This window comes from Sus scrofa, chromosome 6 (assembly GCF_054392235.1).
Source record: "Sus scrofa isolate SSC_HxYL_T2T_F1_AM1 chromosome 6, Sscrofa_HxYL_maternal_Yorkshire_Landrace_v2.0, whole genome shotgun sequence".
Taxonomy (NCBI): Eukaryota; Metazoa; Chordata; class Mammalia; order Artiodactyla; family Suidae; genus Sus; species Sus scrofa.
Genome location: NC_139388.1, coordinates 125,060,674 through 125,078,138, shown reverse-complemented (window position 1 = coordinate 125,078,138; position 17,465 = coordinate 125,060,674). Strand labels below are relative to the sequence as shown.

The window sequence follows — 17,465 nt, the reverse complement described above, 5'->3', positions numbered from 1 at the left end:
AGCCTACACTGCAGCTCATCACAATGCAGAGCCCCGACCCGCTGAGCAATGCCAGGGATTGAACCCATGTCCTCATGATATTAGCCAGAGTCATTTCCACTGCGCCATGACAGAAACTCCTGCATCCAGTCTTTATTTATTTATTTATTTAGTCCTTCTCTCTTTTTATGTCCAAGCCCGTGGCATATGGAGGTTCCCAGGCTAGGGGTCCAATCAGAGCTGTAGCCGCCAGCCTACACCACAGCCACCACAACACTAGATCTGAGCCTAGTCTGCAACCTACACCACAGCTCACAGCAACATCGGATCCTTAACCCACTGAGGCCAGGGATTGAACCTGCATCCTCATGGATGCCAGCCAGGTTCGTTAACCGCTGAGCCACAATGGGAACTCCTGCAGCCAGTCTTTAAATCACACCTGCCCAGATTTAGGAACACAGAATCACAGAGGTTCAGAAAGTGAGGCACAGAGAGAATTGGTGACCCTCTGATCTTTGACACTGCCCCCCGCCCCCTGAAATACCTGCTGCAATGGTTGATTTCTCCCTGATTTCCAAAGAAAAGGTTCTTCACGGGGAGCCATGCAGCCCTGGGTTGAGGGTCTCTGCAGAGGGCTCGGCCACCACCTGGCCATCTGCCCCTTGAGCGAGTCTCTGTAGTTGTTGAGAGCCCCTCACAGCGCCTTCCCTTCTGGACACCTGAGCTTCCAATGACCTACACTTGAGTGTCAAGAACGACACTTTTCATCCTGAGGTTCTCTGCAGACAAAGTTTTATTTTGTTTTGGTGACTGTAAATTTTTGGAGAAAATGAATTTTTATATGAGAAACAAGTGAGTAAGCTGCAGAATAGTTTAGATTTTTAAAATGCTACTCTAATTTTTTGCTTCGACATCACAAAGGAGCAAAACAAAGCACACAGGTAAGGTAATATACATGAGGTTATTGGTAAATCATACTGCCACAAAGACCCGATGCTGGCTTAACTGGGAATTACAAAGAGCACATGGTCCGTTCTTCTCGCTCCATTAACCAAAACAGAAACCCCAAAGGCCTGGAAGCCGTTCCGAGCCAGGGTCCTTCTGATATACCTCTGAGAAGAGGTTTTGCTGATGCAGAAGGAGGAGAGCCCGTGGGGTTGTTTAAGATCCTACACCCAGGAGAAAAAAAACTTTCCAGTTATGGCATTAAACTCTATTTATTTAATATTTGAAACATGGTGTACATTTATGAATTTGTATAAACATTTAGTACATCTAAAATCCACAACTGATAAACAACCTGTGCTTTCTTTTGTGTACAACTTTGGAGTTTACATCTGGATATTTTGGTGTTGTGGAGAGACCCAGTCTGTGAACCTAATCAGACTGCCTCATAACCATAGTAATTGTGACAGAAGTGATTGGCTCCTTAAAAGGGCTGTTCCTTGCACAGAAAAGGTGTCACACTTCGGAACTACTAAACCAAGTGTCAAGGAAACAAGAGAAACACAGCTGACACGATGAAGAAAGTACGTGAAGGAGACTCCGAGATCCATGTCAGTGCACCGCTGGTGACACAAGCCATGCCAGTGACACCTAGACATGGGTGCCCCTTTCAGAACCTTTGGGTGTTAAGAGTCTCCTCACCTCCCACTGCAGGGGTTCCTTCCAGCAGGAGCTCATGCCCTGTGCAGGTACACAGGCACCATAGGGGTCACAGCTGCAACTCCGAGGTGCCCACCAGGCCCAGGGCCCTGGCCTCTTCCGGAGTCAAGCCACTCTTCAGGGTCCTTCGAACTGCAGTGGCGCCAGCAGATCAGCATCAAAGGGGTGAGAAGAGAAGGCAAAATTAGCAGCCGGGCGTAAGGTAATCAGTCCACAGACCACCACCCCCCTTCCCCAGAGGACTCCCAGCGGGGTCAGCGCTCCAGGACAGGCAGCTCCATCCTGCTCTTGCGAAAGGGCCCTGTCTGGCTGGCTGGCTCCCAGCGCAGGAAAAGTCTAGCGGCTTCCAAAGGCTAACCTGAAGATGACACAAGTGCTGACCTGGAAAGCCAGGCAGAGCAGGGAACCTCGTTAAGAGGGGTGAGGGGAGGAGATGTCTCCCCTTAGGAGGTGTTTGAGAAATGGTACAAACTGTGAAATGCAGGTGGCCTGTTGAGAACTCAGCCCCGCCCAGCATAAGGAACAGATCAGAGCAGTGAAAGGAATTATAGAGCACAGGAAAATTCAAGTTCCAAGGATGCAAATTAGGTAAAATAATCCCACACTCCTGCAGGGACATCTCCTGTAGAGGACCCCCTGAGCAAGGTGCTGACAGCACCTGCACGAGGGGCACATGTCAGGGTGAGTTCTCCACCAGCATCAAAGTCACAGTCTCAGTTCATCAAAGGGTCTTTACAGAGAATAACCTGTGACACCTTGTGGACTGGATGCCAAGGAGCAAACTGCTAAACTCCTGAGTGGATCTTGTGGATGTTTTCTGTGAAACATACAAGGCTCAGGAAGGACCAGGGACCCTGGCTCCCCCCAAAGTTTACAACCAGCAGCTGGAAGAACACTTGTATTTAACTGAATTAGAATTGGCTTATGTTAGCCTGACATTATGGGTTTTCCGTTGTTTGGTGGTGTTGATCAATTTCCATGTCAAAACAAAGTCTGGATAAGGCTGAAGGACAAGGCAGCTGCTCCTTCCAAGACCGGTCCTTTCATTTGAAAGGCTGCCTAATTACACGTTCCTTAATTGATAAATTATATTTGGCCTATTCTGTATGGAGGTCATACAGAGTTTGGGGTATTTGTTCTATTTTCAGAAGAGATGTGTTACAGATCACCCAGCCACCCTAAATCCTCAGTCAGCCTGAGTCCCTGAGATCATCAAGGAAGGCCCTTGATCAGAGTGTGGAGAAGTAAAGCTTACCCTTAGTATTTTCCCACATTCCTTGCCAGGCCTAAATACCCACACTACCTCTATGACAAGGGGGCTATTCCCCTGAGGGCCCCCAGGAAGCAAGGGCCTCACCTCATGTGGCTATAAGCAACACCCATATTCAATGCCTCTTCTAGGCAAAAGCCCACTTAACCCACAGATAAAGGATCTGAAAGAGCCATGTCTATGGTAGAACAAATAGCGGCTAGTATCTACTAAGAAAAAACTTTCTACTCTCCCAGGAATCAGCACTTTGTTTTTTGTGTGTGTCTTTTTAGGGCTGCACATGGAGGTTCCCAGGCTAGGGGTCAGATCGGAGCTGTAGCCACTGGCCTACACCACAGCCACAGCAATGCCAGATCTGAGCTGCATCTGCTCCATAGCTCACTGCAACACTGGATCCTTAACCCATTGAGTGGGTCCAGGGATCGAACCCATGTCCTCATGGATGCTAGTCAGATTGATTTCCACTGTGCCATGATGGGAATTAGCACTTTGAACAGGAGCTGACAACCTAATCCATCAATCTGTCGTCAAGAAATACTTAATGGAGACCCTATGGTGTGCTCAGCACTTCAACTCAAAGAATGGACACACGGAAGATTCACAGACATTAAGGATGGGCTCTTATAGAGGCACCAAGCTCTGTGGTGAGGGATACCCTCAGATCATGCCACTGCACCCTACTGTATTTTCAAGCCTAGCCCATAGCCCCCTGTCTGCAGCTGTTTCTGAGCTAGCTCACCCTCCCCCACCGCCGGCCCCTTGGGCTCCAGACTGAGTATCTAACTCATCCAGACAAAATGTTTGGCTCCAGAGCCTTGGCTGGAGGCAGATTACATTTAACTTGAGTAATGGAATTCGTTCTATGGGGCAGCAATAAAAATCCTAGTTTGTAACACCCTTTATGTTCTTTAAACACTCCTTCAAGTGTTTGTTAAAGAAAGATAACAATTTTCATGGCAGAAAACGAGATGAAATATTTCTCATTCTTGACAAGGACTGTTAAGAACTTTTATCCAAGAAAAAAAAAAAATCTGCCTGCACAAGTCCATGCTGCACCAGCAGGACATCTTGTGTCTCCTGAGCATCAGGAGGTGGCGCAAACGCATGGCTCTGAGCCGTAGCTTTGTGCCTTCAGGTAAACGTGATTGGCTAAATGACCAGAGAAGACTCCACAAACTGGTGGGCATTGAAAGATGCCTATTTATTTATTTATTGAGGACTGCACATGTGGCATATGTAAGTTCCCAGGCTAGGGGTTGAGACAGAGCTACAGCTGCCAGCCTACGCCACAGCAATGCTGGATCCGAGCCACATCTGCTACACAGCAGTTTGCAGCAACGCTGAATCCTTAACCTACTGAGGGAGGCCAGGGATCAAACCCACATCCTCATGGATACTAGTCAGGTTCTTAACCAATGAGCCACAACGGGAACTCCCAAAAGATGCCTCTTTCATAGTTGTGCTCTTATGTTTGCTTTAGTTCTATCACTGCTGTGCTCAGTTCATGTAAATGCTTGAGTAAAAACCCTGACACCTTATAGCACGTGAAATAATCTCCTGATGCATATGGGTGTCAGGCCAGCCTACCTGGGACTGGCCCAGAGAACAGAACAAAGCTTATTGGTGCTGTTGTATCAGCCTTGCTGCCCTCAGTCTCACGGGTAGGTTTTTATTTTTTTATTTTTTTGTCTTTTTGCCATTTCTTGGGCTACTCCTGAGGCATATGGAGGTTCCCAGGCTAGGGGATGAATTGGTGCTGTAGCCACTGGCCTATGCCAGAGCCACAGCAATGCGGGATCCAAGCCGCGTCTGCAACCTATACCACAGCTCACCGCAACGCCGGATCCTTAACCCACTGAGCAAGGCCAGGAATCGAACCCGAAACCTCATGGTTCCTAATCTGATTCATTAACCACTGCGCCACGAGGGGAACTCCACACAGGCAGTTTTGATGCATTCGATCCTTGGGGACCCTCCTGTGCTCTGCTGCTTGGGCTTTTCTCTGCTGTGGGGAAAAGCCAGTAGAAGTGACATTCCTTTTGCATGTCAGATGAGTCCCTGCTAGACAGGTATTCATAGAAAAGTCTGCCCCATTTAGGGAATCCTACTTTCTGTGGGCTGCCATGACAATTCAGATAAATTCCCTCAGAAATATATTAACCGTGCAAAAGACCCTTAATAATTTGACTCCTTTCTTGGTTAAAGACTCAGAGTTAATTCACATGACCATTCGAAAGAAGGTGTGAAATGAAGGTAATCCGCTGAAATTGGTTTTCTATCCCGATCCAAGTCATGGACAGAAAGGGCTTCCTCTGGTGCCTTCTTATTCATCTACCTGCTGGTTAGTTAACTCATTCATTCAACATTGTTATGTGAGCCTCCACCCTGAGCTAAGTGTCACATCAAGAAGGCTTGACAGGGACACTGTGTGAGGGGACAGCACAGGGCAGCAGATCCTGTCTGCACAGGGCATTAGCTCTCACTCAGAAAGTTTCCAGAAAGCAAGAAGAGGCTGAGGACATATGATGATGAGGGGACCAACACACAGGGGCTGGCAGGATATGGATCATGCACAACAGAAACGAGTCTTCCATCAGATAGGAGGCTTCTCAAGTGCTGCCGGGGAGTGGTGTTACATCTGATAAGTCTGGGCACCTCTCCACTCCCCCTTCCTGTTTCCCATTTGAAGCTCCCCAGCCTGTCACATGTGGCTGTTTCCCCTCCTGGCAGCTGCTTAACAGAGAGCAGCCATGGAAATGTTTATCCCTGTCTGCCTCGAAGCCCTTCCATAGACGGCATGGGTCACTTCACTGGCACCAGCAGCCACTTGATGCCCCAGGCACTTGTGACAGCTCTCACGAAGCCTCAGTGCCCACAAGCGGATCTGATATGGGGGTGCCTCTGCTGTCCACATGCAGCACAGGTGGGTCTGGAACAATCATAAGTTCTTTCTCTCTTTATTTTCCCCCCTTCCCTTAAGTTGAAAAATTTTTTTAGATCCTACAACATGCTCTCAGGTAACTCTGCTAAGGTGAGTTGAAGCTTAGAATAATGGTGACTGTAGTTGCCATTTTCTGAGCACTGCCATGGATCATTTCAGACAATTTTTGTGGAGACCCTCTGAGATGAGGGCTATGAGCATCTCCCCTGTGAGTGAGCAACCTCACAAGATCAAGTCCACCCAGTAAGTGGGAGAGAAGGACGTGAGCCAGGACGTTTGAATCACAGCCCACCCTGGAAAAGAGCTGTGCCCTGACGAGCCGGGCAGCACATGTTCTGACAATCTTTCACACTAATGGCAAATGAACCGAGTTTTCCTTTCATATGACAGAAATCCACATATGTGCTCTTTCACCTCTGGATCACTGACAGATTTTTTTTTTTCATTTTTTGCACATAATGTCAAGCAACTTGGAAGTAAACAGTCGGGTTTTTGGTTGGTTTTTTTGGTACCTTTTTTTTTTTTTTTGGCAACCCTAAGATTCTACAGATTTTTCCACTGAGTATACTGAGCACAGTGCATTAAGGATGACAGGGACTCATATCAGAACTTGAAACATGTCTTAAGTGTTTGTGTCTTGGGGTCAGGAGGTAATGGCCCTGCAGCTATTCAAAGCTGTCCATTTATACAACCCTTGTTCCTGGAGGGACCTGTCTGCTTACTGGAGAAAAACAGCTAGTCCAGTCATTCCCCTTTGGACTTAAATACAGGGAGTTGCTTTCAAGTGTATTGCTCTTAGTGATTAAATCTTAAATCTTGTGGGGGTTTGGGTGTCTTGTTTTAGTCAGTGTTGATTATTTAACCATTGAGATATTTTTATTATTTCCACCCTCCATCTTTTTTTAAAAATTTTTTAAAATTTTTGGTTTTTTAGGGCCACACCTGTGGCATGTGGAGGTCCCCAGGCTAGGGGTCCAATTGGAACTGTAGCCACCTGCCTACACCACAGCCACTGCAACTCGGGATCCAAGCCACGTCTTTGACCTACACCACAGGTCATGGCAACGCCAGATCCTTAACCCACTGAGTGAGGCCAGGGATCAAACCTGCATCCTCATGGATGCTACTCGGGTTCGCTAATCACTGGGCCATGATGGGAACTCCACCCTCCATCTTTTTTTTTTTTTTTTTAAATCACATAAAATCCTGTCCATTAAAAAACAGAGATTTCTGAAATTGATGACATTCTAAAAAATAAAAGACCAGAAATTTTCAAAAGTGTCAAGGTCATGAAATGTCCTCCACAAATCGGAGGAGACTAAGAGTCATGATGACTCAGTGCAATGTGGGACCTGAGTGGCATCATGGAACACAAAAAGGGGGAAAACTGGTGAAATCTGACTCAAGCCCACAGTGGAGTTAACAGCTGAGTTAATGTTTTGACACACTGTCCTACAGAGTGCCAAGTATTAACATCAGGGGGAACTGGGTGAAGGATAGAAGGCAACTCTTTGTGCTATTTTTATAACTTTGTTGTTAAGTCTAAAATGCTCTCAAAATAAAAAATTAAGAAAATAAAACTTGGAGTAACACCAACAAGAAGCCAAAATTCACAAGTTACTTGAGTTAAACTCAGCTTCTTAGACTCAGCCTGGTCTCTAGGAGAGGGTCCCACACTACACTGTAACCTCCCCAAGAGATTCAGATGGCCAGCCAGGCTCGGCATCCCTGACTTAAATTACTGCCATTGGATGAGATGCAGGGACAGGGGGACCCTCAGGAAGGCGATGACCTTTGTGTGACAGGATTGAAGTCTCCGAGTTCTGGCTGACCCAGAATTAAGTTCACTCATGCTGAGATGGCTCTTAGCAATACTTCTGAAATCTGGCACTTTCTATAGCCACTGATCTGGCCATGGCCTTGGCTGTGCAGAGCCCCTAACCCACTTCCTGCCTACATCTGTGGCTATGCTCACAGCCAATAATCTCTTTGGTTCTGAGGTAGGCACTGAGCAGAAAGCAATTAGTTAAAATGCAAAGGCAGACTTCCTCATATGAGTCATGCTGTGGGGGAGGACATGGAAAGGGTAGAGTCTGGCCTGGGAGGAAAGAAATGAAACCATTCTCTTCATGGCTTGCTGGGATCAGAGTTTTCAGGACAGAACTGCCTTCCCCCTTTTCAGGTGAGGTCCAGCTCATCAGCTCTTCATCTGAGATGTCACAACAACACAATACTAGACAAATATAATGCTGACAATCAAGACTTCTATGCACAGAGGTAAGCCATGAAACCAGCAGCCTGAGGGTAAAAAGAAAGGCAAAGATGGGGTCTAGCCTATGAACTGTAGAAGGCTAAGTGAGGTGGACCGTGATGGGCAGGGAGTGAGATGGGTGACGGTTGCAAGGTAATGTTGGGAAGGTGTGCTTTCTGTGCACAGGCTCTTGTGTGGCTTCCAGTGGCAGCCCCTAAACACTTGCAGGCAGCTTCATATTCCTACCAGGTCTGGGACCCCTGGGCAGCATCGTGACAGAGCCTAAAAGGGAATAAGGGTGGTGAGAACCTGTCATAGTTGCCTCACTTAACCCTTCCAACCATCCTGGGAGGCTGGCACGACCATCATCACTCTATTGAAGGAGATGGAGGCTCAGTGAGACCAAGTCATTTACACGGGAACCTGACTCCTCTGTTGTATGAATGTGCTGATTCCCAAGCATGGAAACTGGTTCCATGTGAACTTGGCAGCAAAGGCAATGAGCTCCTCTAACCTCCTGTCAGTAAGGTGCTTGGCCCTGTCCAAAGCTCCCTTACGAGAACCCTCAGCTTTGCTCTCAGAACAGTTCTTGGACATGAGAAAAACAGATTCTCACTCCTTTCTTTTACTGATCCTCCCTTCTCTTAAACCTCCCCACTCTGGGCCGAATGGGCACCTGGCATAGAGACAGACATAGTGGAGCACACGAAGGCCAGCCTCTGTTTTCAATGTGCTAGTTCCCAACAGGGGAGGCTGATCTGTCTGAAACCAAAACAACCAGCCATCCAGTGCAGTGAAACCCTTCTGAGCTCTTCCTCAGAGCTTGGGGAAGCTCTCTTCCCCTCTCTAACCCCAAGGCTTCTCCCTGAGCTTCTTGCCACATCCTGGCACTGGCTCGGTTCTACTCTGGAGCATGGGGCTGCTTCTACCCCTGTGGACTTGGCTGTGAGGCCTGTACACCCTTATTTGGGACCTGCCCCCAGGGCCCAGGTGATTGGGGTCTGTTCTGATAGCACATGCTCCCATTTGAGCCTCATTATGGCTCCCAGCCCACCCCTGGCAAACTCCTTCAAAGTCCCTCTCCTGTGTCTATCCTCCCACCCTGCCTCCAAGATCCTCCCAATTCAGAGCACAGGCTGCAAATGCCTTCCTCACTTCCCCATCTTCCTTTTCTTTTCTTTTTTCTTTTTTTTTTTTTTTTTTTTTTTTTTGTCTTTTTGCCTTTTTCTAGGGCCGCTCTCATGGCACATGGAGGTTCCCAGTTTAGGTATCTAATCGGAGCTATAAACACTGGCCTATGCCAGAGCCACAGCAACCTGCGACCTATACCACATCTCATGGCAATGCTGGATCCTTAACCCACTGAACAAGGCCAGGGATCGAACCTGCAACCTCATGGTTCCTAGTCGGATTCGTTAACCACTGAGCCATGATGGGAACTCCGCTCCATCTTCCTTTTCTAGTGAATAGGGCTTGAAACCCACCACAGGCTTAAAATTGGCATGGTGAATCCGAGAGCCTCAATCAGCTCCATCCCGTTATGATCACTCTACTCCTGCAGTCTGGACTGGGATCTGATGGTGGCAGCACTTCTCCCAAGAGGCACAATCCTTTAAGCTGCTCTCTACACTGCAATCTACTTTAAAGAGAGACTTCTGCTTCTCTCTTGGACTTCTATTTATCTTTCTGTCCTGTGTCCTTACACGTGGGTAGTTGCCCTCAGCTGTCTTTAGAGAAGGGATTGGTTCAGCTTTACTGAGCTCTAAGAATAGGCATTCCCATTGTGGCTGAGCAGTTAACACACCTGACTAGTATCCATGAGGACATGGGTTCAATCCCTGGCCTTGCTCCGTGGCTTAAGGATCTGGCATTGCCATGAGCTGTGGTGTAGGTCACAGATGCGGCTCAGATTCCGTGTTGCTGTGGCTGTGGCTTATGCCGGCAGCTACAGCTCCAATTTGACCCCTAGCCTGCAAACTCCCATATGCCCTTAAAAAAAAAAGGAAAAAAAATCCCCCCCCCAAAAAAAAATAATTAGGTGTTGAGTCAACAGTAATGATGTTGAGAAGACAAAGTTTTGATTGAGAAACTTTGGTCCTTTGCACTAACCTCTTATTTTATTGTATTCTAAGAGCATTAATTTCAAAGCCTCTGGCCCATTCCATTGTTTGCTAGCCCTTCTAAAAGAATATAAAATTGGTTAGTAGGGAAGAACTATTTAAATAACATCCACGGAAATTGTCCTTAATGGGATTTGTGGGAAAATTCCTGGACATTTTCAGATACTATTTTGGAAAATTAGAGACAACTGAATGAAGTTGAATACTGATCAGATCCAGGGCTGAATTGAATATTTTGCAAGGCATATCTCTGGTTTTCCCTAAAAGAGATTTAATAATTTGTCAGATTCACACTTTCTCATTCTCCAAGGAGTTCTACTTAACGGATCATATGACAACATTCCTCAATATTCCGTAAAATAAGATTTTAGTTATATCAGATCAATGTGAAATATGTCGCATACTCTTCAAGAGGAATGTTGAAGCTTCATGAGAGATGGGCTGAGAGTCAGAGCTCGAAATCAAGTCAGAGTTCTTTTTGTTTATTTCTTCTTCTCCTTTATTGGCTGCTCCTGCAACATATAGAAGTTCCTGGGCCAGAGATTGAATGGGAGCTGAAGCTGCAACCTACGCCACAAGCTGCTGCAACGCCGGATCCTAAGCCCTCTATGCCGCAGTGAGAACTTTCCAAGTCAGAGGTCTGTGTTCCTTCCTCAGCAGCTCCTAGAGTCAGGCTTCTGCCCTTTCCCACTGAGAAACTGTTTTTGGAAGGTAACCAACATTGTGTTCTTAAGACACTGCTGGATAACTTGTAGGTCACCCCAAAGTGATCACATTTTTACAGAAATATAACCTGAGCCCCAAACTCCCTGGTCATGTCACAAGTGAGTTTCCTTTGGAGAGAAGCACAGCAGGAGATGGGCATCCAGCCTCCCCCAGCCTCACAAGGCCTGCCCCCACCCCCAAGAAAGAGAAAAAGGCAAACTTGAGTCCCTAGTCCTCCGTTCTCTCATGGCAAACTAATGGCCTCAGGCAGACAGTCAGCCTGGTGGAGACCCTCTTCCAAAGATGGGTCCCAGAGAAAGGAACACAGGGGAGGGGCCCTGTTTTCTCCCCAAGCCCCAGGCCTAGTCCTGCAGAATCATACCAGGAAGGAGACCTCAGATGCTGGGCAGCTGCAGGGTTTTCTTGGGAAGGCCAACATCCAGGAGGCCTAAGAGAACCAAAGCCCTGGGACAAAATACTTGCCCCAATATGATGAAAAGAGAAACCAAAACAAGAAAAAAACAAAAAAAACCCAAGAGCTTGGAGAATGCTCCCCTCGGACTTCTCCAACTCAAAAGCCTTGGCTGGAATCTGGGGGAGCATATGAATCTGCCTCCTGTCAACATTTCACAGGCCAGAAATCGACTGGACGATTGGAAACATTTTACTTAATGGGACCCTGATGGCGCCAGCTGGGAAAGCAGCAGACCTGGGCCTGGGAACCTGTGAATCAATAATGGTGCCCTTCACGGGTCCCAACCAGCTGCCTATTTCAGGCTTGAAGCAGGATGTTGGGTGGGTGCAGGCCCAGCCATTGGCATCAAACATGAAAGCAGACTTTAATTATCTTGGAGGATTCTTGAGTGGCTTGTGGGTCGTAAATTTCTAGGTTATGGGATGGATTCTGTTTGGTTTTCTGCAAGGGCTGGACCATTACTGTCTTTAGCCAAATGAGTTATAATCCAAATATGCCAGTTATTCATCTCCACCATTAAACAATCAAATCAAATGCAGCACTGTTTCAGGGTGAGGCCCCCCACCCGACATGTCATGTCAATTTTGCAAATCGTTTTTCTTCTCATTCCTTTAACTTCTTGTGAAAAGCCAAGTTTACCATCCCTTTATAACAGAAATCAAAGTAACTTCCCCCCTCTTAAATTTCTGTTGATGGGGCCATTACTAATAAATTAAACCTGTCACAGATAAACACTTACATCCATGCAGTGCTGTGTTTGTTGTAGTAACTGCATCGCAGGACAAAATGTGTCTGGCTAAATACAAGGAATATAGGGCTGTTTTGCATAAGATTGGAATGGAAATGATACCACAGGAAATTATTTTATGTCAACCACGAAAACAGGCAAAATTTCTCCCCAGCCAGACAGAAGAGGAAAATTAATTATGACTGTGCTATTGTTCCCAGTGACATGATGTGTCTCTCTAAGAATCTGCTTCTCTCTGGACCAGAGGGAAGAGCCAACACTCTTGGCCATGACCAATGTGCAACTTATAGGAGCAGTACCTACTCTGGGCCTCTGGGGACCGGCCAGGCCACTGCCTCGTGCAGTCTCCTTTTCTGAGGTCCCTGGCCCAAACCTGCTCTCCCTTCTTGAGGGTACCCCTTGGCCCAGCATCCCTTCTCTACCTCTCCTTTGTGGTTCCACCACCCACCATATGTCTTTCCCAGTTCCTCCCAGTGGAGACTCTTGAGCTGAGGTTTCTCACCGTGGGAAGACCCGGAATTAACTGGTGCAAAGTTTCTGCCATTTGGTCACAAGTGTATTGATGTCAATAAGAGAAAGACAATAAAGGGCAAATGCTGAAGATAATCTACGTAAGACCTCAAAAAGCCTTTCATAAGTTTCACGTTAAAAAAACTAGTTAAGAAAGACATTTCTTATCATGAAAAGAGCAAAAGAAAAATAGGTAAATGATATGGACAAGCCATACACAAAAGAAGAGATGCAAATCACAAGATCAACCTTCCTGGCGTGCAGGGAAAAGTAAGCTGAAACCATAAGGAGACTGTTTCCCTCCAGGCAGGCCAAAAAGGAAGTGCTGGCCTGGCCTGGAGCATGCAGTGTGGACCAAGTGTGAGTTAGTCCCACTCCTTTGGAGGAGAGCCTGCTCCCCTAAGCTGTGTATACCTGGGGACCCTACAATTCCATTCCTGGCTTATACCCCAGAACCATCCCTCCATCTCATTCCCTGGGGATCGTATTAAATGCAGATTCTAAATCAGTTGCCCTGGAGAGGGTCCCATGAATATGCATGTCTAGCCAGCCTCCAGGAGATGCCCATTTTGTCTGAGGAACACCCTTAAGTAACAAGTCCTTAGTCAAGTTCTTACATGGGTGCACTAAGAGAATGACAGAGAATTCAGAGCAGCACCAGGAAATAGTGACATGTTGGAAAAAATAAATGTAAAGATCTTAGATATTGACGTTGAAGTCCACAAACATTTCTGAAGATGTAAAAAGCCTGAATGATAGTTTTCCCTTTAAAAAAAAAATGAAGGGAATGTGGCAGAGGGCACCCAAAGTGGAGTGAGAGTCCTTCTCCTGATGCTACTCATCACCCAAGGGGCACAGGCAGGCCCCACCCCAGAGGCTCTGAGGTCATCGGCTTGGGTACAGCCCAGACACCCTGCATTTTTAAAGCTCTGCATAAGGTTCTGATGGGCAGCCATGGTTGAGAGCCATGGCTGAAGTGCGTACCAGCAGGACGGACCTAATCTAGGGGTATCGCAAAAACAGACTCTTAGCCACCCACCTCACTGAATGAGAATCATACCCCTCACCCCCCAAGTTCTGTAGTTTGAGAAGTTCTGCTTCTCCTGGATGGAGCTGTCAAGTGGTATTTTCCTTCCTGGGGAAAAATTCCTATTAGACTCTAAAGCTGATGATATAAAAGAATCAGGGTCCAAAGGTCTGCAGCAATTTGGTTTTGTGCTCATTACCCTGGAAACAAGTATGTCAATGGGTCAAACAGAACCACAGGGTCCAAAGTTTGCAGCCCCAAACCCAGTCAGTTCCTGTGTGAATCTCCAGGATGGCACCATGTGGGGGCTCTGAGTTTGAGTTCTTACTGAACTGCCTACTGAAAATCACTCTCCTCTCTCTTTGGGGAGCCAGGAAATGGGAAGGAGACCAGGCTTCCTTTTTTGTTTGTTTGTTTTTTCTTTCAGCCTATGCCACAGCCACAGCAAAGCTAGAACTAAGCTGTGCCCTCACTGCTCACTGCAACTGCAAAGCTGGATCCTTAACCCACTGAGTGACACCAGGGATGGAACCCACATCCTCATGGGTACTAGTTGTGTTTGTCACCTGCTGAGCCACAACAGGAGCTCCTGGGCTTCCTTTTTATGAAACATCATAAATCTGTGTCCTAGTCCACCACCCCTTATTTCTGGAGACTGGGCCAGTGGAGACTCAAGCTGTCTCTTGAGTGTCTGGCAGCAGGTAAAAACTGAGGGGCTGAGCTCTCTCCTGAAACACATGTGGGCCATAGTGATGTGGGCAGGTATCAAAGGATTCAGAAGACCCTGTTTCTCTACAGTGAGTGCTTCCTGTGAGACCCAGCATGGAGCCAGCAGAGGCAGCTCCACACTCATCATTCAGTGCAAAGGAGCAGATAACAGGCTGAGACTAAAGGGAGAAGTAAATCGCTCTGATTTAGCTGACTCCTCTATTTGGTGGTAAAGGAAAAAAAAAAAAAAACAACTGGTCAACCTAGGCTAACATTAACTATTTTAGCATCCTAATGACCATAAAATCACTTGCTACCCCTGGTTTCACCTTCTGCATCTTCATGGGCAGCAAAGGACCCCTGAGGAATCAGTATACAGCCCAGGAGGTAGCCTGAGATGCTGGGTGAGGGGCATAAATATGGCCTCAGCACAGCATCCAGGGCAGTACTGAGCAGTGGGCCCCAATGCACCCACTCCTGCATACCAGAGTCCTTAAGGGCCCTTCAGACCTTCCTGGGGACAGAGCATGAATTGAAGGAGACCTGGCCAGAAAGGGAAAATGCACTGAACAGATGCCTGTGGTGCCCCTTATCCCCAGTGGACAATATCAACTGTCCAGCATGAAACATTTTGTTGATGGGCCCAGGAGGCCCCCTAGGTCCCACTGACATTTCACTGGAGCCCACCTCTGAGTCCCTGCTGCTCTGGGGTCATACAGAACCGAAGGGCTAGTCCCTGCAGGCTTGGTCCCACACCCTAACTCCAAGGCACTTACGGGACTTCCGGTTGGCCCGGGAGCGCTTCCTCTCCCGCGGCACCACTCGCTGACTGGGCACTTGGGTGGCTGACTTGACGATGCGGTCCATGATCTCATCAGCTGCATCATCTGTGACATTAGGTGAGTCATCCATTCCCATAGTCCATGAACTAGTGGATCCTGAAAAATTAAACAGCCAGAGAGCACAAGGGACTCAGAGATAAGGAACACACAACACTGATAAGGAACACACAACACTGCGCCTGCAGCAGCAAGGCTCTGTCACCAACAGATCACCGCAGAGGCCAGAGCTAAGCCTGATGGACCTAGAGTCCTCCCCCATCCACACTGCACCATAGTGACCCAGGACCATCACCCTCCAGGCTCTGACCTCCCACACATTCAGATCTGGGGCACTTATATCATACTACCCTGTCACACAGCTGTGTTCTCATCTATCACAGTACCCTAACTTTTGACCCCTAGACATGCCTCTACCCACCATGTCCCACAGTCATGGGATGGCAGACTCCCCACACCCAGTGATGTTATTTCCAGCAATGTCCAGAGGCATTGTTAAGCCAGCTCTCTATGGCTGCATGTGTCTAGTCAATGTCAACTAACCCCAACTTCTCCTTCAGTTAAATAAAAATTGGATTTTGTAACACAGAATTTATCTTTGGATTATCTAGCCTTTAAAAATCATAACAGGATTGCCCTTTTCCATCAGCAAGGGGACTTAACATTTTTTTTTGGTACATCCATTTGCTCCTTGATGAGACCAAATAATGCTTATAAATAGCTGTATGCTAAGACAGTGCAAGTGTGGCATAAAAGCATCTGCCTATAGACCAGCAGGAAGAGAAAACCACAAAAACATGGGTTCCCTAGTCATAGCAAACAGTTAGAAATGAATGCTACTTTAATATACCAAGAACTGTGCTTCTGAGATTGATAACTTCCCTGTGAAATCTCTTCCATAAGATGGAAATATGCTTCTATGAGAAAAAATACATATGATGTACTCAAAATTGTGAATTTCTTCTACCTATGCTTCTTTTTGTGATAAACACACAATTTTAAAACCCTGTAGTTGAGTGCTCTTGGCCTCTATGTTTATGGAATGCAGGTACCCTGAACATGACCAAGGTCTAGCTAAAGCTAAAGGACAGTCAGCTTTTCTCAAACCACAGGGGAAAAAATGTTAGTGAAGATACATCTTAAATTTTGAGTTTTTCTTCCATACTAATTTTTCAAAGCAATTGGTGTTTGGACATTGATGGAAATACTTGGGAATAGTTCATAGTTTAGTAGACTGTAAATTTTATGGACATGTGTTTGTGGTTGAAAGCAAGTATGTAATATGCTTTAATTTAGTCATAATTTCTACTAGTGAAAATCATATGACTGAATTAAATACACAAATAATTCACACTTTGCAAAAGGAGTACCAGGATTGCAGGCGCTATCATCTGCATATGTTTGAGACCTGTTGCCATAGGACGATGTTTTCTGATGACAAATTTTTTTGTTGTGGTGGTCATTGGAAGAATTGTTTTGTTTTACGAGTGGGAGCAGACCTACAGTGTTGAGATACAAAAAATCAGGAAATATTTGCTTTTTCTGCTTACACCCAAGGGAATTTGATCAACTAGCTTTTTTCAGCATCATAAAACCCTTATTAAAAATGTTCTCAGAAATGAATTTTGGAAATTGCTGAACTTTTCTACATTCTCAAGATGGTCCATGTGTCCTCACTGGAGGCAAGATGCCTCAAAGTGGCACAGCTCTCAGCCTGGGGCCATACAGAGCCTCTAAACAATGGCCCTCCTCACAGCAGAGCAATCAATAGAGCAATTGTGTTTTGCCCAGCAATTTCCTATTTTCCCTTCTACCTACTGATTTATAATTCTGTGTCTCATTTTGAAATGCCAAACTACCTTTCCAAAACACACAAAACTCAATCAATTGTAACTTGCTCATCATCACATAATATAATTGGCTTCCAATGAGCCAGAAACAAAGGCATCATCTCATCTTTCCCCTGAGAAGTACCCATACTTGCATCTTACAGATTCCTAGGTATCTGCTTTCACTGTAACATGTTAAGAGATGCTTAAAGGAACATGTTACCATATGTTCAGGATTGTCAGACTCAGTTTTGTGATGATGTCTTTTTCTCATGACTTCACTCTTAGTTCTGCTTCTTATCCCCTCTCCACTTGGTTACTGTCCTCACTGCCTGATTACCATTTATGCCCATTCTTCTTGATCATGTATACGTTTCTCTTCCTGGAACGGTGGCACT

General features: G+C 46.4%; 1 protein-coding gene across 27 annotated transcripts in view; it reads right to left on the bottom strand.

Moving 5' to 3' along the window:
- Nucleotides 1–1,180: 1,180 nt before the first annotated feature.
- FHOD3 (formin homology 2 domain containing 3) overlaps nucleotides 1,181–17,465 on the bottom strand; it is a 548,282-nt gene continuing 531,997 nt past the window's right edge. For all 27 annotated transcript variants that reach the window (XM_021096273.2, XM_021096274.2, XM_084964485.1 and 24 more), the window contains 2 exons: nucleotides 15,176–15,337; nucleotides 1,181–1,776 (listed from right to left, as the gene is read on the bottom strand). In XM_021096273.2, the coding sequence (XP_020951932.2) occupies nucleotides 1,694–1,776; nucleotides 15,176–15,337 (245 nt within the window). In that variant the 3' untranslated portion in view covers nucleotides 1,181–1,693. The remainder of the gene's footprint in view (nucleotides 1,777–15,175; nucleotides 15,338–17,465) is intronic.